The sequence below is a fragment of the Podarcis raffonei genome, chromosome 2 (genome assembly GCF_027172205.1).
Source record: "Podarcis raffonei isolate rPodRaf1 chromosome 2, rPodRaf1.pri, whole genome shotgun sequence".
Lineage (NCBI taxonomy): Eukaryota > Metazoa > Chordata > Lepidosauria > Squamata > Lacertidae > Podarcis > Podarcis raffonei.
Window position 1 is genome coordinate 50,462,290 of NC_070603.1, and position 24,298 is coordinate 50,486,587.

General features: G+C 40.8%; 1 protein-coding gene and 1 long non-coding RNA gene across 17 annotated transcripts in view; one reads left to right on the forward strand and one right to left on the reverse strand.

Annotated features, from left to right (window-relative positions):
- The window catches only part of KCNIP1 (potassium voltage-gated channel interacting protein 1), a 546,638-nt gene that overhangs the window by 460,819 nt on the left and 61,521 nt on the right, over positions 1-24,298 (forward strand). The window contains exon 1 of one of the 16 annotated variants that reach the window (XM_053376522.1): positions 19,918-20,248. The exons of the other annotated variants lie outside the window; for them this stretch is intronic. Coding sequence (XP_053232497.1) covers positions 20,140-20,248 — 109 coding nt within the window. The 5' untranslated portion in view covers positions 19,918-20,139. Of the gene's footprint in view, positions 1-19,917; positions 20,249-24,298 lie in introns of those variants that run through there. 16 annotated transcript variants of the gene reach the window in all.
- Positions 11-22,614, reverse strand: LOC128407760 (uncharacterized). The gene is made up of 3 exons (XR_008328887.1): positions 22,271-22,614; positions 21,602-21,778; positions 11-759 (listed from the first exon to the last, which is right to left on the reverse strand). It is a non-coding gene; the product is annotated as an uncharacterized LOC128407760 (long non-coding RNA).

The following is a 24,298-nucleotide window of genomic DNA, read 5'->3' on the forward strand; positions in this document are numbered from 1 at the left end:
CTACAATTTCAGGATCTCAGATCAGAGCAGGTGAGTTTATGCAGTGTAGCAAACATGCTTCCGATATGTTAGTTTAACCGCCTGGGCTTTCTCAAAGGCATTTAATGAAAGACAGCCCATAGGATTGCCATGTCATTTATCAGTCACTGCTCCTATGGCTTTAACAGAAACCTGTTCTGTTGAAGATATGGAAGGTTGAAGGACAAAATGCAGGTCCTCCAGACTTGCACACATGTTGGTTCTGTTCAGAGCTTCTGATGACACATGAACTTTGGGGTGGGGTGGGAGGCAGGTGTGATCCCATTCTCCTTGCAATCCGGTATCACATGAATAGAGCTAATGTTTACCTCCCAAGTTGTATAGAGTTCCACCTGCTGATTCAGTAGTTGTTGTTTAAGACAAAGAAGTCTAGGCGGATGTTGTTGTTGTCACTTGGAAAACCAAGCAGCTGATGGTGATAATAGTAAGGATTTTCTGCTAGGGCAGCTGATTGATGCTACTGAAGAGAACCTCGTATAAATGCAGGTGTTATAGTCATAGATTATTCCATCACTTCCTATGTATTTTCAAGGTTCTCCTTGATTGCTTCTGTAGCCATTATCATGCCTGCATAGCACCCGCTTCAAGCCATAAACATACAGCCCAGAGGCTGGCAAAGTGCTGCCTGGATGTCAGACTAGTGTTGCATTGCAGCAGTTGTAGATTGATTTCCATAATTTACAGTATGTAGAAGGCCATGTTTCTTAGTCAGTGTAGAAACTGGAAAAGAGAGAAGTTACTGAATTAGCATATTTCACACATACTTAGCAATTTATATCAGGCAAAGGTTTAGTTTGCAAATATGCACAGGGAAAAATGGCAAGGACTGCAAATGATTTATCTGCTGTTTACCATATCCTGAAGCTTAGGACCAATAATACATGGAGAATTAAATGATTATTCTTAATGCGTTCAGACAGCAGACACAAAACCTGGGCTCATCTAAATTTCAGATCAAGAATTAGACTTAAAATGGGGGGGGGGGCTTCTTTCTATCCAGCTGAAGCATAGGGGATAGGAGGACTGATTGTGAAAGGTTTCCACTAACACAATAACTGCAAGCAAATTATAGATTTAATTTTAGATTGTTCAAGAAACTCTGCAGTGGGAAAGTCTATCATGTTGTATCGGGATTGAAAGAAGCAGTTTTGTGTTCAACAAGAATATGGCAAATACTTGGCTGCTGCGGAATGGTCTTAAGTTTATTTTTCAGCCTCTTTAGTTTATTCTGCTTGTTTATATTTATATTTTAATTGCTTTGTTGTATCTTTTCATGTAAACTATCCTGGGAACATGGCTGATGTGTACTCTTCAAATGCCTATAATTAATAACACTTCCTTGCCTCCCCCCTTCAGACCCCATTGCATTGGCAAAATCTGCTCTGGGGGTGTACCTCAAGCCTCTGGAGCATACTTAGAGGGCGGGTGGGGGCCTGCAAGAAGGGAGGAGAGGTAAGAAAAGTCCTGTTGTGCAAATGGAAGTCTGTTCTGCTTGCATAACAGCAGCATTGGATACTGCCATGTGTGAATATACTAGTGAAATGCCAATCAAATTTGGATGACAGGTGGAATGGAGCCGCTGGATGTTTTGTTCCTTCCTACTCCAAACACATTCTCTACGGCTAGACCTCCAGACAGGCTTAGTTTGTAGTACAGTAGTACCTCAGGTTAAGTACTTATTCATTCCGGAGGTCCGTTCTTAACCTGAAACTGTTCTTAACCTGAAGCACCACTTTAGCTCATGGGGCCTCCCGCTGCCGCCGCGCCGCCGGAGCACAATTTCTGTTCTCATCCTGAAGCAAAGTTCTTAACCCGAGGTACTATTTCTGGGTTAGCGGAGTCTGTAACCTGAAGCGTATGTAACCTGAAGCGTATGTAACCCGAGGTACCACTGTATTAGCCAAAGTGAAAGTATTACTTGAAATTAAGATAGGCTTTGAGATAAGCAATGTCTTACTATTGTGACCAGCTCACCATGTAGCACCTGTTGGCACAAAGCCACTCAGTCCCCCCCCCCAGACACCACTTTGTGTTGAAAGTAGGAAACCGTGTACTGCCAACTGAATGGCGAGATGGCAGGCCATTCATCTTTTCTTTGGTGCTTAGCCCAGAAAGAAGTGTGTGGGAGTTTGCCTCTTCAGGTGTCAGTGGTACATTCAGTAGCAGACTACCTCAGAGCTGCAGCGGAACTTTGCCTGAAAAGCTGGGGTGGCAGTAGTAGGGAGAAACCACCTTCCAATTTCTCCAGCCTTCAGATCTTCAAGCTAGCAATAGTAACAGAGCTGAGATTGACTTTTAGCAGACTGCTGTAATAGCTCAATTAGGACCAGTTGTAGCAGCATCCTAAAAGCAAATCCATGCGGAGTTCAGTTGTGCACACCAGCTGCAGTTGCATTTTGGGATGCTGTCACTGTCAGTCAGTCAGTTTTATTGCACATAGGCAAAGGCTGCCGCAATGTACACAGAATCATTCAACAGTTAAAAGGAAATATGCTGGATTAATAAAAAAAAAACTTAAAATATTTATATTATCAAAACAGAGCTATAGAAGTAGCTCTAGCATCCTGCTCTAGCATCAGCCCTCCATCTGGAGGCTGAGAATGGGTATATACCTAGTGCCTGAGCTGAAGCCTACCTACATCTGTAATTGATAATGTTTTGGCCAATTTTTAATCCCAGAATGTTGTATTGTCCAGTTTTTACATCTTTCCTTTTCTAGGCTTTCACTCCCTGATGTGGTAGTCACTATGCGTGGGTCCACAAAGTGAGTTAGACCTTTGTGATTTTACACATGTAATCTCCCAGAAAGCTGTTTGGAGAGCCATGGATGTAAGTTAAAAAACAAAAACAAAAGTGGTTGTCACCTTATTTTTTTGTAGTGAATTTCATACAAAGTATTATGTAATTCTCTTTTACTTTAGATCAGCTCTTTGTAGACTCTTTCTCAGTTTGTCCATGTGCAAAAAAGGATAGATTTTCCTATCTGTTCCTTGTTACTTGAAATAAGTATTTGCAGCTAAATAGGACTGTAATCCACATACTTTTCCAACATTCTTTTCCAAAATGCTCTTTAGTAAACTATTTTTGGGGGTCAAAAGACTGGTTGGGATTCACTGGTGCTTTCTCACAATAATTGAAACCTGGGGTTTTACTGCAGATAGGTTCAGTGAATATAAGGTACTTATTAAAAGACTCGACTTGCTACTAGAGCACAATATCCAGTAAGATATTGATAAACCATAAAAAACTAGATAGTTCTATGTTGCTGCTGCTCCTAGTTTTTTTTCCTTTTCAGAATATGAAGCCTTAAATTGGGAACACATTTTTGCCAGTTCAAGGTCAAAAAAGGCACCAGGCGTGTGGCACAAAGTCTACAATTGTGAAATGACTTTTTCTAGCAAAACCCTGTTGACTCCAGTGAGAGAGCAATCCTGACTGGTGCAGGGAGATGCAGAGCAGTGGATTGTGTCAAACGCAGCATTTATTAATGACTAATAAATAAGTTCCTCAATGTGAATGTGAGATTCTAAAGGATAAGGGTTGTCCTCAGGAAGAACTTTTCAGTAGGTCTGTGGAGTATTTTATATGAAATAAATAAACATTTCTGATACCTCTGGGTTTGTGTGGGCAGCACCAGAACTGGGATTTCTACATTTTATTTTTCTTTGTCGTTGCCTTGTAGCACTCGCAATTATACCAACATCACCCACTCAACTATCCTTCTTGTGCATCAAAACATACTCCCTAAGGCCAGCTCTGTGATGTCTTCCTAGCAGTGAAACTTTTATTTGGGTGATAATAACATTGCCTTCATTTCTAGAAAGAATGTACCATTTCAATTAATGGCTGCTCTTTGATCAACCAAGTAAAAGCAAAATATTTCTTAACATGGCTCTTTCTTTAAATAGATGACATTTCCCTAGACCTCCTGGCAGCTTTAAATATAATTTTAGTCATTGCTTAAATCACCTGGTGTTACAAGAAATCGACTGAATCATTGACAACAGAGAGGAAAAATAAATGTTATATGCTCACCAGTGTTTGACTTAAGAAATGTTAAATTGTCATAGTGGGCTATATCAAATGTTAGTCCTACTCAGAGTAGACCCATTAAATAAATGGGCATGAGTAACTTGAGAAGGGACGCAGGTGGTGCTGTGGGTTAAACCACAGAGCCTAGGACTTCCGATCAGAAGGTTGGCGGTTCGAATCCCCATGACGGGGTGGGCTCCCGTTGCTTGGTCTCTGCTCCTGCCAACCTGGCAGTTCGAAAGCACGTCAAAGTGCAAGTAGATAAATAGGGACCGGTCCGGCAGAAAGGTAAACGGCGTTTCCGTGCGCTGCTCTGATTCGCCAGAAGCGGCTTAGTCATGCTGGCCACATGACTCGGAAGCTGTATGCCGGGTCCCTCGGCCAGTAAAGCGACATGAAAAAATAACTCCCATAGATTTAAAGATGGATCAATCCATATTGTGTTGAATATGATGAGTCACTTAGGGCATATGTAAACTTTTTGGGCCTTTATCTAAAGTAGTTTTCAGAGATTATTTTACTCATGTGTTTGAAAATTGCTAGAAGAGGAAAATAAAGAATTTCAAACCCAACACCTCTTTGGGTGCAGTCCTAAACATATTTAATTCTGAGAGAACATGCTTAGGAGTGTTTTCTTTGTAATGTCTTGCCAGACAGAAGCGTGACATGTGGGACTTCAAAAACTGCAAGGGGCAGCCTGCAGGTGTGCCTCATTTTGCTTTTTTGTTGGTAGCTAATTTTGGTGGTCATTATAATTTTGGTGGTCAGATAATGTGTCTTCTAGAGTCCTGTTCACTCATTATTGATGCATAGGGCTCTGACCTGGCTAGTCTCAATTTGCAAACACCTGCAAAGGAGCTCCTACCTGTGAGCTGCTTCTCATGCATAAGCACTGCAAGTCTGGGCAACTCTGTCCTGAGTGCAAGGAGCCCCTACCTGGAGTTCACCCATAGGTGTTTCTTTGCAGATGTTTGTGCTCAGTGTGTGAATGTTGGGGGCAGGGCTAGCCCAAGATGGGGCCTCAGGAGTGGGACCACCAGCACAGTCCTGCTCCTGCTTCACCACATGAGTATGAGTATATGAATGGTGTAGGACAACCTGATGATTGGGTGGGATGTTACCCTTATCTGAGTTCTAGAAGTAAAGTAACCAGAATAGAAATGAAAAGGACTGTCACGTTTGGAGGTTGTTTTCAACTTTTGAATATGTGTATATGTGTGAGGACTGTTAAGAAATCCTTTCCCCTCATTTTAGCTCTTAGAGGGAAATATTTCAAAGTGCTTGGGAGGCTGTGTGTACTCTTGGTGGCTAGAAAGCATTGGTGATTTTCTTTTTCCTCTCCTTTTTCCTATTACAGAATAAAGATAAGTTAATGACTTTGAAATATGATTTCCCAGGTACTCTGGCATTCAAATTGCAACGATAATCGGATATTGAAAATACTGTACACATTGTGTATGAGTTTGTGTGTGTGTGTGTATCAGAGAGAGAGAGAGGTGAATATCTCAGCAATTGATAACTTTGAAATTATTCAAATGCTTAATGCTTTCATTCTAATGCTAAATTAGAATCCTTTTTCTGAACCAGCAAATTCTATTGCTTTTCCACACACCATTTTTCTTTACTCATTGCTTCTGCAAATTGCAGTCTATAGGCCTACTGTCAAATTCCACAGTTACCAGGCAAACCGTTACTACTGTCTCAACAGAATAGTTCTCATGCCCCTTATGTAATCTATCATCACACTGCATCATGTGTTTTGTACTATTAAAGTAGCATACACATGTTATTTAGTAACAGTAAGGAACTCATGATGCCATTCAATGATGCAATGAGAATGTGCAAAAGCGTCTGAGGCATTGTAAATATGAGAAGTATAGCATTTCAAGTTAGAAAATCTAAAACACAGTGCAAAGATGGATTAGAGGTAGTAATCAGCAGTACTGACGTTTGGATGCCAATAAGGAATTGTGCCAGGGGATTTCACAAATCTCTTCTTTGTTATTGGTTTTGCAGATCGTAATATTGAAACTCCCTTTACATATGGAGCTATGCAGTACATTCTGATCAAGGATGAGGAATGTCTGCCAGTTTAAATCATTATCTTAACTACATATGATGCGTTTATCATTTCATGGCCAATGGGGAAGAGTTGTCTACTGAAATATTTACTATTACAGTAAACAGGATTTTGTAGACAAATTATTTTTACCTTTTCACTGAACAGTCAATGAAATTACTTATTTTTGCTGGCAAATTCAGCTTGCCACCTTCATACTTTATTGCGCTCCCTACTTTCTTGACTGCAGAGTTCTTATGTAAAGATTTCTGTTTCTGAAATACACTTGTGTGCATGTGTACCCCTGTGGTGGATTGACAGGCATGTGCATTGTATGTAAATGCCACACATTGTAGTTGGAGTGGAGAACCTCAGGCTCTGGGGCTCTGTCTGGCCCTTGATATTCTCCCTTTCTGAGGCAACACCCCTTGGCAACCCTGCTCCATGCTTTCCTTGAGTGTTTTTGCCAGACTGGAATGTGTTCTTGAACTGTGATAATGCCTCTTGCTTGCCTGGAGGGAACACGGAGATATTTGTGTGAAAAGAAAACTCTTGATTGTTGTTTTTCATGGCTGAAATGTAACCTACTGTACAGGGTGGCCGTTTGTGGAATGCCCTCCTTGGTGAGGTGTGTTTGTCAGGGCCTGTGATCCCACTTCTCCTGCCCCATGTTCATTTAATGTGGGAAAAGAGTGAGTGCAAATGCAGTGGGTTGTATCCAACTAAGTTCTACTTACAGTAAACCCATTGAAAATAATGTGCCTAAGTTGGCCATGTGTGTTAGCTTCAGTGGGTTGTATTCAGTGCTAATCCTACTGAGAGGAGACCCATTGACGTTAATGGTCATAACTTACTTAGGTTCATTAATTTCAGTATGTCTGCTCTGAGTAGTATTTAGTTGAATCATACCCAACGGGACTACTCTCAGTAGGACTAGCATTGGATACAAGCCTGGTCTTTCAGAATCACTCAGGGAGACGGATTTCAGCTGGGATCCAAAGTTTTGTGCACACGTTTTGTCTGCTATTCATTTGCACCAGAATTTCTTTTTTAGAAGTTATTTCTTCCCCAAATTGCATGTTCTCCTTTCTTCCTTTCATGAAGCTCAATGCAGGTTATTCTGCATTGCATTCATGAGGCCTACATCCATGTACCCTCAAGACTTATATTGTGTTGTCTAAGGTACAGATAATTTTGGAATTAACATAGCATTAGAGAGGTTTTTGTTGGGCTAGAACCCTGTTCTGTAGAACTGCCTTCCCCAGCCTGATGCCCTCCAGGTCTTTTGGCCCACTCTTAAGAGTTGTGGTCCAAAATACCTGGAGAGCAAAGGCTGCTGCAAACTTTGAAGCACACATAGTGATTTGTGCTACCTGTTAATGCTTCAGACTAACCTTTAAGTTGTTTATTTCTATAATGTATATCTTTGCTGCATTAGCAGAGCTGACATTTTGTCACAAATATTGGATATTTTCCAGCTATCATCCTTCCCCAGCCTGGTGCCTCCAGATATTTGTCATAACTCCCACCAGTCCTGGTCAGCATGGTCAATGGCCAGTGATCATGGAAATTGTTGTTCTAAAACATCTGGGGGCACCATTTTGGGAGAGGTTGCCTGAAAGAAATATTCTAGCAAAATGAGCTCTTGTACAATTTCTACAAGCATATTTATATTATATTTTACAGTGATACACTTGCTGCCCATGAGATGCGTTTTATCCACAAACTGTGCATATGGCATAATTTTCTTTCCGAATGCCAAGGCTACATTGAATGAAGAAGATCCAAAGGGAGCTAGCAACATTTGATAAATTGGCAGCTTGATGGCTAATGAAATTCAAGTGCTGACAAATAGAAGATGAAGTGTTTTGTATGGGATCATTTAAATGATTCCTGCACGTTGCTATGTTGCAAATCAACAAAATGCTGTTGGTATTGCCATGGAAAACTCAGTGGAAAAATCTGTGCTTACAGAATATTCCAAATCCACAAACTTTTGGAAACAGTAATGTAAAAGGGAAAGATAATTCTACAAAAATGATCTATTTAGTAGTATTGAATAATGAATCAGTGCGTGAATTCAGTGATGGACATGATGTGGTTGAACAAAGTGGAGCTTAATCAAGACAAGACAAGTCTATTGGCTGGGATTTCTTTTGTTAAGTACACAGCCTATTTTGCATGGGGCTGCATTTCTCCTTGCAAGTGCAATTCACAGTAGTGCTCCTGGATCTGTCACTACTTGAGTGCCCAGATGGTATCAGTAGCCAGGAGCAATTTTCATCAAGTTCAGCTGGTGTACCAGCTGACTCCTTTCCTGGAGAAAACTGGCCTGTGGTCAGACATGTTTCTGTAGCATCCAGATTAGATTATTGTAATGTACTCTACATGGGGCTGCTTTCAAAAAGGGTCTGGAAACGATTCAAAATGTAGTGATAACTGGTATGCTGCCTGGGGAAGATATAATCCCCATTCTGTTCCTTTGTCATTAGTTGCTTGGAGATTTTTTTATTATACTAAGTGGTATAAAAAAATTAACTAATTCATTTCTTGACTGGTTTCGAAGTACTGATGGTAAGCATTGAAAGCCCTAATCCACAGCTGCAGAACCTGCAATCTTATTTTATGTGTCCCCCCGTAAAGCCACCTGATTCTTACCTCCTATCATAATTCCTTCCTTCTTGTTCATTCCCTTATTTTTATTGGCTTTGTTTGGCTGTGTATCACACTAAAGTAAAAAAGGAATTGCTTCCTCTTGCTTTCCTGAGTAGTAGCTATATTGATTTGTTGTGATAAATATATGTAAGTGTCTGTACAGTGGTACCTCGGGTTACAGACACTTCAGATTACAGATGCTTCAGGTTACAGACTCCTCTCAGATTAAGAACTTTGCTTTAGGATGAGAACAGAAATCCCGCGGTGGCGGTGCAGCAGCAGCGGGAGGCCCCATTAGCTAAAGTGGTACCTCAGGTTAAGAACAGTTTCAGCTTAAGAACGGACCTCCAGAACGAATTAAATTTAACACAAGGTACCACTGTACTAGGAGTTCCAGTCTGAGGTAGCCATAGTGAAAGTGAGGCAGGGCAGTCTTTATTCCAAGTTAGTTGACCTAGAAGACATTTGTCTCTGGTTCCCTTCATTTTCAGGCCTGGCTCTGCCCACTGCTGGCATGCAGTTCCTGGAAGTTTACCCCTGTGGGAAATTAGCCCTCGACATGGGGGAGAAATGTCTACCATTGTCCTAAATGGCCTGGGTATATGAACGGCCATACACTCAGATCTAAACCCGAGGCTTGCAGCATGTCACTTCTAGCACGAGATGAATCCCTTTTCAATTGTAGCACATGAATTGTGGCATATGCTTTTAAGTGATGCTTGTCTGTCCTCACTGCTGCTTGCCTTTCATCGAGCTTGAAAGTCAGGTTTTGTACATGTCTCCAAAAACAGCACTATAATTCAATACTGCTTTCGTTGTGGTTGATGAAGAAGATGATAGTGAAAGTGGTTATATTAGTCCAGCAAGAAAGAATTCTCACTATTAGTACCAGTTTTGAGTATTTTCCCCTTGAATATCACTTATTGCTTATAATTGCTATTGTGCATTATACCAGTTACACTTTACAACTCTGTCAGCATATACATAAAGCAACAGAGAAAGACGCCAAAGCTGTTCCTTTTGTACTGGTGGCATTTGGAATGCATGATAAACAGCGGTCTACTGCTGGAGCCACTGATGAAAAGGCAAGTAGTAATAGTCAGGTCTTAAATCATTTGTGGAAAATCCAGTCACGGTTTAATGCTGTTTGAAAGAAGCAGTACGGATGGCTATGGAGTAAACTAACAAACAACAACTTTTTCAAAGACAGCATCCTCCATATTCAGTGCAAGGGAGCATGAGACCACAAGGAAGCAGAATAGCTGCAAACAGAATTCTCACTTGAGGCTTTGTGCAAACGTTACATGAATAAAGAGCTCTGCTTCTGAGTTAGCTCTCAGCTATTGCTAATAATTTAACCGTTGCTGCTCATAAATAGTAGTTGTAGTTTGTATATAGGTATCTTTCACATAAGACCCATCTACCAGTGAAACAAGTCCATAGGGCAATGCTTTGTTACACTTAGGAATGGGGGGGGGGAGGGAGGGAATTCAGTTCAGTTCACAATTTAATGCAAAGCTCTCTGGTTGTGCAATTTCTGAAACAGATGCAAACTGAAACACAGCTATAATTCAAAATGCTTACCTTTCCAGATTTTACAATGCTGTTCTCCAAATAACCAGTGACTCAAAAACGGCATAAATTAGAAGAACGTATACTTAAAAGTGTATATATTAATGAAAAGAACATACAAAAATGCATTCTATTAGGGGACTGTGTGAATTCAAACAAAATTGCATCCAAGTGCTGATGAATTTTCCTGAGAGCATTTTATTTTAAATCACAAACAGATGCAGAATTGTGGAGAATTTAAGACTTAAAAAATGAGAAACTAAGAAGAAACTAAAATTGACAGATTTGTCCAATCCTGGTTACAATGGATGTCCAGAATTTGATGAATCTTGGCATTCATGGGGAAGGGAACCGTAGCTCAATGGAAGAGTGCATTATTTGCATGCAGAAGGCTCCAGGTGCAATCTCTGGCATATCCAGAACAGATAATGAATGATTTCAACAGCATCTGCCCAAGACCTTAGCGTCTGCCAGACAGAGTGAACAATACTGGGCTAGTTCACAATTAGTCTGATGTGGTATAAGGCGACTTTCTCTGTGTCTAATGTTAGCAGTCCCAGAAAAAAGTCTACATCGAAATGTTGGGCTGAGTGCAAATGCTCCACCTTAGAAAAGCAGCAGCAACAGCCCTGTTTATAGAGTGCCAGTCATAGGAGACAAGGGTGCTTTGCCCCCCCCAAAATATGCGAGGGGGCTGGGCCGCCCAAAAGTTGATGAACATTGTCATTCAAATAGTGTGCATGCATTGCATCATGTGATTAATTAAGTGGGGTGGGGCTTATCTGAGCCGTTCCCCTCCCCCAGCGATATTTTATTCAGGCTGGCAGCCCTGGTGCCAGTCATTTTCAGGGATGAGCAAGTCACCATTTTAAATTCCCTAGAGTGCCTTAGAAAGATGCTATATCATGATACAATGGCATTCTAAAGAGCATTCTTGAGGGAATGGTAGCCCTCACTGAGTGCAAGCAAAACTATTCATCTGTTGAGCCTATATGTAAATGGAGTTTACACCCTTTATCCACAGAATTTTTCTAGGATTCCTAACATTGGAAACACGCAAAACTGTGTGACACCAGGTCAGACTATTTCTCTATCTTGCCAGTATTGTCTGTAAGATGCTTTCATAGGTATACATGCTAGTCTAAATTACTGCTTTCTTTGAGTGTGTACCAACTACCATAATGAACTGAAGAGCTGGCATTTTTAAAAACATGTTAAAACTTAAATACATTCTGACAATTCATCTGGGAGCTTAAAACTTTAGTATATAATTAGAAGTACCTGCACTGGAGTATTGCTTAGAAGCTCCCCTTCCCCCTCTTTTGCTGGTGTTAAAACCAATTAAAGTGGAGTTACTCATTTTTTAGTCTCCTCAAACTTTGCAAGAAATGTTTGTATTTACTTTATTTCTTGCACTTGAGTGTTCTTCAAACAGCAGGGTTTAACCATTAAAACTTAAAGTTTTGTATAGCTACAATTTAGATCAGCAGGGAGAAGTGATATGGAGGGGAAGAAATATCAGTAAGAGCCTCAAAGCCTTTTTGAGAATAATGTCTCACCTGAAGATGGTGCACAAAGTGATTTTGGTTGGAAAATGTTACTATTGTGAAATGCCCATCATTATGACAAATGTCTGTGGATGGGAGACCTGTATGTTGCCAGTACCCCTGGATAGCTGTTGTGGATCTGTGTATTGCTTAGAAGCTCCCCCTTCTATAGCAGCCCCCTCGTAGTGAGGACTGGGCCCCCCAATGAACTACTGTCTCCTGGTCCAGGAATAGACAAAGCTGTTTTACCAGGAACAGCTGCTAAAAGGCACTTCTAGCCACTGGTGCTTTCACAATATGTAGTGACAAAACTGGATCCAGAAACACACACACACAAACTGGAAACCTGATCCTTCAAGGGAACAGGGTAGGCGATAGACAAATTTATCAGGCTTTAAAACCACTCACCCATAATGAGTCTGTTTTGCCAGGCTTCAGGCTCAGCTTATTTTCCTTCATTCACCCCACCACTGTCTAAGCACCAGTCCAGGGCCCACACAGATCCTCCTGATTCAGTTGTTATGTAGAAACTGTGCTGACTGTTATCAGTGTACTAATGGCACCTGCCCCCCCAACCCGTAATAACCACTCCAGTGGCTTCATGTAGGTGGGATTAAAACTATTGGGAAAATTATTGGGAATAAAACAGTGCCCTGTAGTACCCCATAGTGTAACTGGCCAAAAAGCACTCTCACAAAGCTACTCTCTACATTTGGTTCTATAGCTGGGACTGGAACCACTGTAGCACAATTCCATAGAGCTGGTACAGGAGGATTCCATCCTCAATGGTATTGAAAACTGCAGACAGATCAAGAAGCAGGAGCTAGGTCTCACTCCCTGTAAAGGGCATATATCAGGGTGGCCAAGGCCAACTCAATCCCATGGCCAGGCCTGAACCCAGATTGTGCTAGATATAAATAATATGTGCTACCCAATAATGTTTGAGCTGTCACATCACTACTCTTTCCACCACCTTCAGCCCAAAGGATGTATATGTGACTGGTCAGTAGTTATTTCCGGCCATGGGGCCAAGAGCCAGTTTCTTTAGGAGTGGCCACAGCACTGCCACACACAGTGGAATATTAACCACATTCTGGACCCACCAGTCAAGCATCCTTTGTTAGATTAATGTCCCGATTAATAAGCTAATAGGGACAGGAGACAATAAAACACATGGTTAGATGTATACTTGTCCACATTAGAAACCACTTACTTATATGGCAGAAGGTTATGTTTGTGCACATCAGGACATTCTTGAGTTAGAGCTATATTTACTCCAGTATTGTGTTCAAATTATCAGATAATGACAACTACATATCTCTCAGGCAACAAATGGGATCTGTTCTGACACAGGTTAATATTTTGCTGGGATTGGAAAACTGAGTAAGCAAGAGAGTATATGTAAAATCTAAGGATTAAGGCAGAAATGAGAAACTTGTAGCCTTCAAATGTTGTTGGAGTCCTCACTCCCATCAGTCCAAGGCAGCATAACCAATGGTCAGGGATGGTGGATGCTGTAATCCAACAACACTTGGACATCCTAGGACGAAGGGGGGAAAGGATGACACAACAACAGGGGATACCTTTTACCTTTTATTATCAGACCAATCTATTGGAGATGCCTGTGAAGTAAAGAACTCTTCAGAGAAAACCATTGTGGGATCCCATCAAATTTCCTCCCATCCCATTTTTGGTAACTTTTCTGAACAGATACATACATAAAATTCATGTCTAGGAGAACAAGAAGGAAAGAGATGATGGCCCCAAGACCGGGAAGCTGAATAGAAAACAGTGTTATTCAGAATGAATAATTTATGCGGTGAAACTCTGCTTTTCCCTATGAAGAGGTTGGTAGTTATTCAAAAATAGTCACTGCATAGTATTTATGAATAATTCTTGACTGGCAGCTCATACGGCTGCATTTCATTCTGAATCACTGAGGATGTGAAAATATTGGGCCTGATCCAGACAAAGGTACAGTCATACCTCGGATTACAGACGCTTCAGGTTGCATTATTTTGGGTTACGGACCGCTGAAACCCAGAAGTACAGGAACGGGTTACTTCCGGGTTTTGGCGGTCGCGCATGCGCAGAAGCGCCGAATTGCAACCCACTGTGGGTTGCGAACGCTGCGGGTTGCGAACGTGCATCCCGCATGGATCACGTTTGCAACCCGAGCATCCACTGTATTCCATTTCAATAAGCACTGAATCCAACAAGAGGAAGTTAAGGGAGTATGATGAGACTTCAGGGAGCTTAAGGTGCAGCATATGCCATACTGGCTGAACACAACATTCTAGAATGGGGTACAATCCCATACACACCCGAGAGTAAGTCCTGTTGAAGGCAGTAGAGCTTACTTCTGAGTAGACATGCACATGACTGCTTTGTTTGTCTTAATCATAGTTAAGCACAGTGCTTTTTTTAAAGGTGGCACTCAAAGGTACGCAGTACCGGCACCTCTTTTTTTGTAGTTAAAAAGTGTGGCACTTGCTGTAACAACTTCATTCTAGGGGAAAAAGCACTGGCTAAGCATCATGTCTGAACATATAGCCAAGAAGTAAGCTAAAGTCTGATGAAACAATTAGTGCTTGCCTGAAGTATTTGTAAAATTATAAGGAATTTTGTTAATTTCTTGGTGTGGGGTGCAAATGCCCCCGATGACTGGATTAATGGGGGGGGGGTGGCAACATTTTTTGCATTGCCTCTTTTTCTTTTCTGAACAGCAACAATAAAAGCTTCATTGGACTCAGCTGCTCTTTCCATGTTCCTGGGATAGAATGTCACTGGGAACAACACTTCCCTTTAGTTAATGGAAGGTCTCAACTTTTTCATTCAAATAGTCATAACGATCCTAGTGTACACTGTTTTCCATTCATCTGAAGACTTCAAAACTTTATCTATGAGGTGGATATGTGTAGAACTGGCAAACATATTTTTCTCCTTCTGAACATTAAGCAGTTCTCTTGTCTCATTTTTGAAGATAACTGCTGGGACTCAGGCTGAAACTCCTTCTCCACACTTATTCCTAAAGATGAGAATTTAACTCTTTATTATTTCAACCCAGGCTCCCAGTGCTAGATCTCTGCAAATAGACTGGGGCAGATATGAAAAGTTAAGCATCTCCTTTTAAAAATATATATTGTAGATTAACATCACTACTGGGCATATTGTTTCAGTGGCGTAGCGTGGGTTGTCAGCACCCGGGGCAAGGCAAGTAATTTGCGCCCGCTAACCCGTGGATTTGCGCCCCCTAACCCTAACCCCCAGATGTTGCGCCCGGTGCGGCCGGCCCCCCCTGTACCCCCCACGCTACGCCACTGTATTGTTTCCTGTTCAACAGCACAATATGTCTTTCTGAGCAGTGTAGTGAATATATGACTCAAGTTGTTAAGAGCTTGAGGAAGCCGGTGGAAACTAGAAAGCCAGCCCGACAATCCTAGTTAAGATGCTTTTTTCCTTCCCATTCAAAAACGTTCAGATATTAATATAGTGTGTGTGTTTAAGTAGATTTGCAAATATTTATTTTCATTTATATATGGGAACAGATGTGCTATATAAAATTAGCATATCTCTGTGTTTTCAAGTGAATGTGAAACAATGCACACTAGAATCTGCATTAACATGCAAATTACCACCATTTGTTTCTTTGTTTGTTTGTTTAGACAGCTTATTAACTGATGTCAAAACAGAAATAAAATTTAATAATATGTAACTTTGAGTATAGATGAGTATACATAAAGAAATATATTTTTGGTAGTTGAAAGCTTAAGAACATCAACCAGTGCAGGAAGTCCATCCATACTGATTGCTCCTACCAAGAGCGATCAAATCAGAGCACTGGATAACTAGAGTGACGCTTGCAAACGTGAACCAACACTGCTGGAGGAAACACGGGCAGCAGCCACAGAGGATTTGATTACTGAAGTTGGAGTATCAAATAAATTACTCATTTCTGTAACTCCTCAGAGGGAACCTAAATAATCCTATTAGAAAACCAGCAGAGCCATTTTATTCCTTTTTCAAAAAATAGAGCTTGATCCCCCATAGAAACTGCGGGCAGACACATTTTAAGAAATTGGAAGATGGTCTGCGTTGCTTCCATGGTGAACCTGCTAATTTCTTTTGTCCCATGACAGTCACTGGTCAGGTTTTTGAAACGTTGCAGAAACCTTTTTAACCAGAGACAGTAGTGCAGAGGAAATAAATGTGTGCCCCTGTGGGTTATTGGACTCCAGCTCCCATCAGCCCCCACCAGCAGGGATACTGGGGGTCAGAGTCCAACAACATCTAGAAGGCACAACACCTTCCCTTCAGTACTGGTTAAGAAAAATTGAGTGGCTGTTAGGGATGGGAAAGAAATTCAAGTCAGTTCACATTTAAAGCCTAATCTACCAAATTCACACTTTCTGAAACAATACAACCGGAACATAGCCATCCTTTGAAATCCACACTTTATCTGAATATTGCAGTGCAGTTCCCCAGCCAAACCGTGTTTACAAAAATGTATATGTTAAGGGAAACTCTGTATAAAAGTGAACATATTGGGGAAAATAACATACAGAAATAGAAGAATTTCTTACGAAAATGTGTACATTCAAAACTGCAGATAAAAATGTGTTCATTAGAATAAATTCTCACTAAAATGCTGACGAATTTTTGTAGGAACCTTTTTAAAATAAATACACAAATTGCTGCAGAAATGTGAAGAACTGAATTTAAGATTGGAAAACCAAAAACCTGAAAGAAACGAAATTGACAGATCCTTCTAATTCTAGTGGGCTATTACAAGCAATACCATGCCACCTTCCAGGTTCTAAAAAACTCATGTCTGTCTCCAGACATATGCTGGGGAAAGGGCCTGTCTTTACAACTGTATACAAGTTACTAGATGGGAGTAATAATGGTAGAAAACAGAATGCAAAATCTACCACACAGCTGACAAATCTGATTCATTTCTTACTCCCTTCCTCTATCTGGAAGGAACTGCGCTTTTAAAAATCTGTATGCTACACAGTGCCAGATATATTTTTATGCCAATGCAATGAAAATGACTGTGCCTATTATTTCTTATGTGAGGCATCTGAGTGGCTGAAGTTGGAAGCCAACATACTCAAGAATCTTATTGAAATCAATGGATCTGCTTTAGGACTGCTCTTGAGCAAGCAGGTTCATTGTGGCTTGAGTATGTTACTGCATTAGGTGGCACTTGGTGTTCTAGCAATCTTGTTGCCTCCGTCTGGGATAAGTGCCACCACTTTTTTTAAGGAAGCCCAAAAGGTTGTTTCAGAATGATACTCAGTGGCAGTGAAACCCCCACCCTGCTATGCAATATGAATTTTGTTACACAGCTATCTTCTATATTTGTATTCATAGAATATGAATCCTCCCAGTGCTTTTTTTATAGAAAAAAGGTGCCAGTACTCACCATGAAGTTGTTACAGTAAGTGCCACATGGGGGGGGGAGAGTGCCAGTATTGCATACACTCAAATCCCCCCCCCCCAAAAAGAAGCACTGAACCCTCCCATGTGAAATTTGGGGATTCAACAGACAACAGCAATACTGTGAAAGCAGGAGAAAGGTTACTCAGAAATAAAAAATCCCATTACCACCCTCATGTTCAAGGATAGAAACCTGTGTCCTCCAGGTGTTGTTGGACTGTGTCTCCTGTCATTGCCTGTGCTGGCTGATGTTTTGGGAGTTGGAATCCAAAAAGTGTGCCAAGTGCTGTGAACTGCCAAATTTAATAAATAATAAAAATAATAATACAATAGGAAAAAGTTGTGTATATATTCAATAAAGAGCTTATGCAATTTTATTTTTTTATATATATATAAATTATTTATTTATATATATATATATTACTGACGCATGTGATTTCAGAATTCCACATGGCCATCTCTTACATGTGTAAAGAGACCTGATGCCCTCCAGCTATTTTTCATTCTAATACCCATCAGCCCTAGTCAGCATTGCCAGAGTTCGGGAATGATGGCAAATAGGGAAAGCCACATTACATGAGAGCTTAGTTGTGTGAAATAGTGTCTCTATATCATCTTAGAAATATTTTTCTCTTCACAGTACTTTTTTTCAGTGTACAAGGTCCTTTGTAATTCATACCTCATTTATCACTGCAGTAACACTGTGAAGTAGTTACTAGTTTTCTGCACGTGGACATAGTTTGAGTAAAGCAGCCTTCTCCAACCTCATACCTTCCAGAAGTTTTGGACAGCTTCCATAATCCCTGACTATTGGTCATGCTAGCCAGGGCTGATGGTAGTTCTAGTCCAAGACATCTGGAGGGAACCAGGTTGGTGAAGGCTGGTTAAAGTGAGCATGCCCCTAAAAGCGGGGTGGGGGCAGAATGTAAACACCAGTTGTGGCTCTATAGTGTGTCCTATATGTTTACAGAAGTACAGTGGTACCTCTAGTTACGAACTTAATTCGTTCCGGAGGTCCATTCTTAACCTGAAACTGTTCTTAACTAGAGGCGTGCTTTCGCTAATGGGGCCTCTTCCTGCCGCTGCGCTGCTGGCATACGATTTCCGTTCTCATCCTGCGGCAAAGTTCTCAACTCGAGGTAACTCTTCCAGGTTAGTGAAGTTTGTAACCTGAAGCGTTTGTAACCTGAGGCATTTGTAACTCGAGGTACCACTGTACATATTCCCTTCAGAAATTACTAGTCTCTTCCATATGATATTCAGGGAGCATCTTTTAAAAATTAAAGTTAAGAAAAGACTGTCTGCCTGGTAAAATATGAAATGGACCTAAGGACCAAAGTACATCTGACAAATGGTTGCATTAAAAAAACAAAAACCTGAAGCATCCCTAGAGGACACTACAAGTTTAAGTAAAGCAGTGAGATGGAAGATCACCTGCTTAACCCATTTCCCTCCACCTGCTTATGCACCTCTAGATACTTTCATATCTAGGCATGCTGGGGTGGGGGGCAGAGCGAGAAAGCAATAACCAGATTTCCCCTATATCAGGAGAAATGCAGCTTGGCTACAGTTTTGAGCAGAAAAACAGCTAGTGAAAACCAAACTTTCTTCCTCTCAAACTGCTAGCCCCTTAAGGCCACTTCTAAGAAGTCAGGAGAAAGAGAAACAGGAGTGTGTGTTGCATCTAGTTTGAACCTAGGTTTAGTGACTGAACATTTGAATCTGGGTCTCACATCTTAAGTACAAGATGCTATCACTGTATGCAATGGTGGCTACAGTGGTACCTCAGGTTATGAACTTAATTCGTTCTGGAGGTCCGTTCTTAACCTGAAACTGTTCTTAACCTGAGGTGCACGTTTGCTAATGGGGCCTTCCGCTGCCGCTGCGCGATTTCCATTCTCATCCTGGGGCAAAGCTCACAACCCAGAGCAACTACTTCCGGGATAGCGGAGTTTGTAACCCAAAGCATTTGTAACCTGAAGAGTTTGTAACCTGAGGTACCACTGTATATGAAACTTTGGCTCTTCCTGGCCTTGAAATTTCATGGATACGCATAATCTAAATCAGTCTTTTACTGTAGAGCTGCTAGCCCATTCTCAGGTGTCTTATACAGAAGACAATGGCTAACCACAAAAAGTAAATATAGTGTTTCCTTTTGAATAGATTAGGATAGAGGACCTGTAGTCCCACTTACAGATTGGACATGCTGAGCAATTCTTGGAGGAAGCCTTGATGATTAGAAAACAAAGATCATAATGTGGGGAAAGAGCGAAATTAAGATCCTTTATCATTTCCTTCAGTATCTACCCCCCCCCTTATTGTACAAACCAACAAAAGCAATCAGAAGAAGCATCATTTGGCTGGAGTTGATCAAACGATCTCAAGTGCAAGATAAGTGACCCACAGCTGCTGCTGCTGAGGTTAGCAACATGGTGTTAAGTTGTAAATGAGGGGGATAAACTGTAGAGACAATTGCCCTCAAGAGAGAGAAGGATGGGGGGGGAGGTGGAGAAACTAAATCATACATTACTGTTAAAATTTAGAAAAGAGCAGGACTGCGAGAGAGTGGGGTGGGGAAAGGCGGAGGAACAGGAAACACAGGAAAAGGAAAAGAGTGAGAATCACACTCACGCACAAGGAGAGACGGAGAGAACGAAAGAGAGAAAATGAGCCATGCACTTACCCAGCAGCAGGAAGAAAAGCTTCAAACAGCTGAATTTCCCCCTGCTTTCAATCCCTGCCTGCTGTTTTGCTAGCACGCCGGAGGCTACTATCTGTGTGTTATCTTAAAGGATGTGGAGCAAAGGCGAGTCTGAAGGGCTCCAGACTTTAGGAATTGTGGTGGTGATTTGCTCCTCTCTGAAACTTTTGCACTACCTTGGACTAATTGACTTGTCAGATGGTAAGAGACCCTGCAAAGTTCTACCAGCTTGTATACTTTTATGTATATATTTTTTAAAAAAAGAACTATAGTAGCAATCTGAAAGAAATCATAATTTAAAGCACCTTTCTCCTTTATAACTACGTACTGCTTTTTCTCTCCTGCTTGATTCAGCAGTGTGGAAATTTTGCTTTGTTTTGCTGCTAGCTTCCGGAATTCCAGTTGAGGGGTATTTTTACATTTTGTTCTTGAATTACAAAGCTAGTCTCCTCCTGTAAATACTGTTTTGCCATAAATGTAGTTCCTCTTTGGTGGAATATGCCTCTCTTGGGATAACTGGAAATAGTCTCATTCTTAAAACTGTTGGGTTTACTCAATGCTTGCTGGATGGAAGTAGTTGCTGCATAACTGCTTGAGCCTAACCACATTTACTCGTAAGTAAGCCCCAGTCAGTGCAATAGTGTCCTATTAAAGTGCACAAGTGAAATCCTTATTAGTGTATTTAGATACAAACTTAATTTTAGAAGCTTTAAAAAGCAAGTGATAAATGGAAAAATAGAAACTATACTCCATAAACTAAGATTTCTTTCCTTTTGTTTGAAAAAAATTAGAGTTTGGTTTGATATTATCTGGCAATAGGAAAACAGTTCTATTCTACATATTTAAAGGAAGTTTAGCAGCCAAGACTTTGTATTTCATGATGTAGTCATAAAATTCATTAAAAAGCTGATAATTGCTTGAATCAATTGCTTGACATGTAAAATGTAAAAGTAAGGTGAGTAAGCTATCCCCCCCAGAGTTTACAAAGTCCTTTTGACATACTGATGAATAAATATGGTCATTTTACCTTAGCCAGAACCTGTTTGAAATGAAGTCTGCACTAAAGGCAGTGCTTTCATCACTGTGAGGTTTACTAATAATGTATAAAGCAAGAATCAAATAGGAAATGAATGTTTGAGATATATACAAACATATTGGCTGAGGCTGCAATCCCACACATGCTTACTTGGGAGTAACCCCAGTAAACTGACTGGGACTCTGCACTGTTTCAAGTTTTGTCCCTTTTGTTGCTCTAGAAGAACACTGACAGCAGCACCTAAATTAAATCTATTCTGATATTGGGCTCCTTGCAGGTAAAAAGTTGCCATTGGTGACAAGAAATTAAAATGTCAGCCAATGTTCTATAGATTTTTTTACAGTTATTACATAGCTATATTGCTTATTACATATTATCTGAGTCTTCCCATTTTAAGCATGATTATAGGTCAATTTACCCTGATATGAAATGAAATCCAATGAGATGTCTTCCCAAAAAAAGCACCCCAGCACCATCAAGTAACCATCAAGGTAGATGGTATCAAGAAAGGGACTCACCTCAGTGTACTATGGAGGAAAGGGAAGCAGTATGAAATTCTGCAGCAGCTTGCATTTGCAGTGCCATCCATGTGAGTGCAAGAATTCTTTTCTGCTTGCTCTTCGCTGTAATTCCGACTGTGAACTTCTGCTGTTTTCAAGAAGATAAATCACTTGTTTTGTATGAGCAACACGGTCCTAGAAAAATCGAATTGCTATAATCAATTTATAGTGGAAGCTCTAGCATCGTACAACATCAGACCTTTATAAAGTGCACTCAAGACTATAATAGTGTTTTAAAACCATTTACTGGGCTGCTGTCATTATAAAATCCTTGATGAGATGAACATTTGGCAGAAGTTTTTGTTTTGTTTTAGCTAACCTATCATGCAGTGGCAGCATTCAACTTCATTCAAGTACTGCAATGTTATCTGTATTAAATCTTTGCAGTAAGCAGTGCACGCTAATCCAGCTTCTCTCTGTGCTAATGGACTGCATCTCTTCTGCAGCTTTGGTTGTTAATTGCTAGTGCCTTTTGGGCTGTAAAACTATCCTCCTAGGACATGGCAGCTTGTTGTGTAAAATGCTCCTAAATAGCTTTAAAGTTCTGAATTTATTTTCCCTTGGGCCCATCAAAACCCCCAACTGAAGGAACTCAGATCCATGTCAATTACTCAAAACAGCACTTACCATCTCCTGAAATAACCTTGCTTGCTATGATGTCACATGAGAAAGGAAATTAATCCTCTAGGCTTTGAGAGTCTTCTAGGTATGACCACCAGCTCTTTCTTTGACCTCCTTGGGGGGGGGTGATTCTGATGGGGAACAGGTGGCAAACTGTACAAAAAATAAAGTTGGTTGTGTGTGGTTACTGTGGGCTTAATCATAAAGAGGAATGCCACTCTCATATGTTTCCCTTGTGGATATGACTAATTCTGAAGGGCAAAGTTAAATGCAACACCATATATAAAATCAGCAGTGGCATAAAATATTTTGCAAGTGTAAACAGCAGTAAATTTAGTGTCAATGAGCAACCCAATGAGCGACCCAACTGGCACCTTGGTGGAGGACGGAGGGGCTTTACTGCTCCAGGATAGGACCCACATCTCTGTTATTTTCACTGATAAGGAAAGTTGTAAGTTAAACTTGGAAGCTTGATTCCAGTACAAATAGCAGATGCAGGCTCCCCAATTTGGATTGGAACCATAAAGCATTCAAGCCCCTCTCCCTCCCTCCCACAACGTCAATCTAGATTGGGGAGGTGGGCTGTAGTTGCTACTTACACTTTAAAAACCACTCATGCAATTCCTGTTTGTGTGACTTTTGCACAACTTAGTGCTGTTGGATAGTTGTTGGCATCTGTCTGTCTCAGGATACAATGGAGGAGGGCACCTTTGGGGTTAAAGTCAAACTTTTGGAAGGTTACAGCGCCTGCTGTGGCTGTAGAGACCAACATGGGAGATACGTCTTTTATTGCAGCTGGGGCAGATGAAGGAGTCCAGTGGTGCTACTGCTGATGCACTTTGATGTTTCTACTCTCTGCGCTTCTCCCAGCAGTCCTCCTCTGGTCACTGCTATGGAAGCACAACCTGACTGTCTCCAGGCACTGTAGTCATCTGCAAGAGATTCCCATATGGCGGGGTTGATGTTGCCAGCCTTCATGTCACATTTGAAGAAATCATTGTAACGCAAAGTTGTTCTGTCAATGGGTCTGGTGCCTGAAGCCAGCTCCCTGTAGAGTAAGTGTGGCCCTACAAAATCCAACTAATCCAATAACATGCAGAATGTTCCTTGTAATGTAGCAGTAAGATGAGACTAACAGAAAAATAGTAAGTACACATCAAGTGTGCTAGATTCACTAGATGGTTTGTACAACATTTAAAAACTAAGACTTATAATGCTAAAAGCAACCTTGTATTAGAAAGGTTATAATTGTAAAGCAATTTTAGATATACGTTATGTGGATAAAGGGAGTTGTATTTCAACAACATCTGGAAGACACTAGGTTCTCCACCCCTGCTATAGAAAAACCAACCTGAGAAAGGATAAGCATGGCTTCTACACTGTCTTGCCAACCTTTTAAGAAATTCCTTAGGCAAATTGGCTTAGTTTTTTTAATTGTTTTTATTAAAGATTTTCTTAGGTTACAAAATTACATACAGCATTTCTGCTTTCAATTCTTGGATCCTTTCTACAGATCAGTTACGTTTGATGTGAGACACTAATGTTATAGACAGTATAAGTTTGGGGGAGAAAAGAGGTGGAGAGAGAGAGCAAGGAAAATAGAAGGGGGATAGTAAACTTTCATTCTTTTACATAGTGGCTTAGTTGACTTTGTGTTTTAAATTTTTGTTTTGTTTTAAATGAATCTGCTGGTTTTTGTGTTTTTTGCTGTATTTTGCTGCTTATAATGTACATCACCTTGAGGCAATCGTGGAGAAAGTGATTAATAATAATAATAATAATATCATGCAAATTGCAGTGGTTGTTAATAATGACAAGCAGGATCTGCAATGAAGTGCTGCTGTGTATCTTCACCCGCTAGGGTAAGTGTTTCTATCTTCAGAAAACCTGAAACAGGAGCTTTATACTGCTGTCCAGGCCTCTTGCAAGGTGATTTTCTGGAATGGAAAGGACACCCCAACCCTAATTTTCCCTACCCCCACCAAAATACTTACTAGAAGCAACTTAAATCCCCCTCCTCCCCCGCCCTCCATT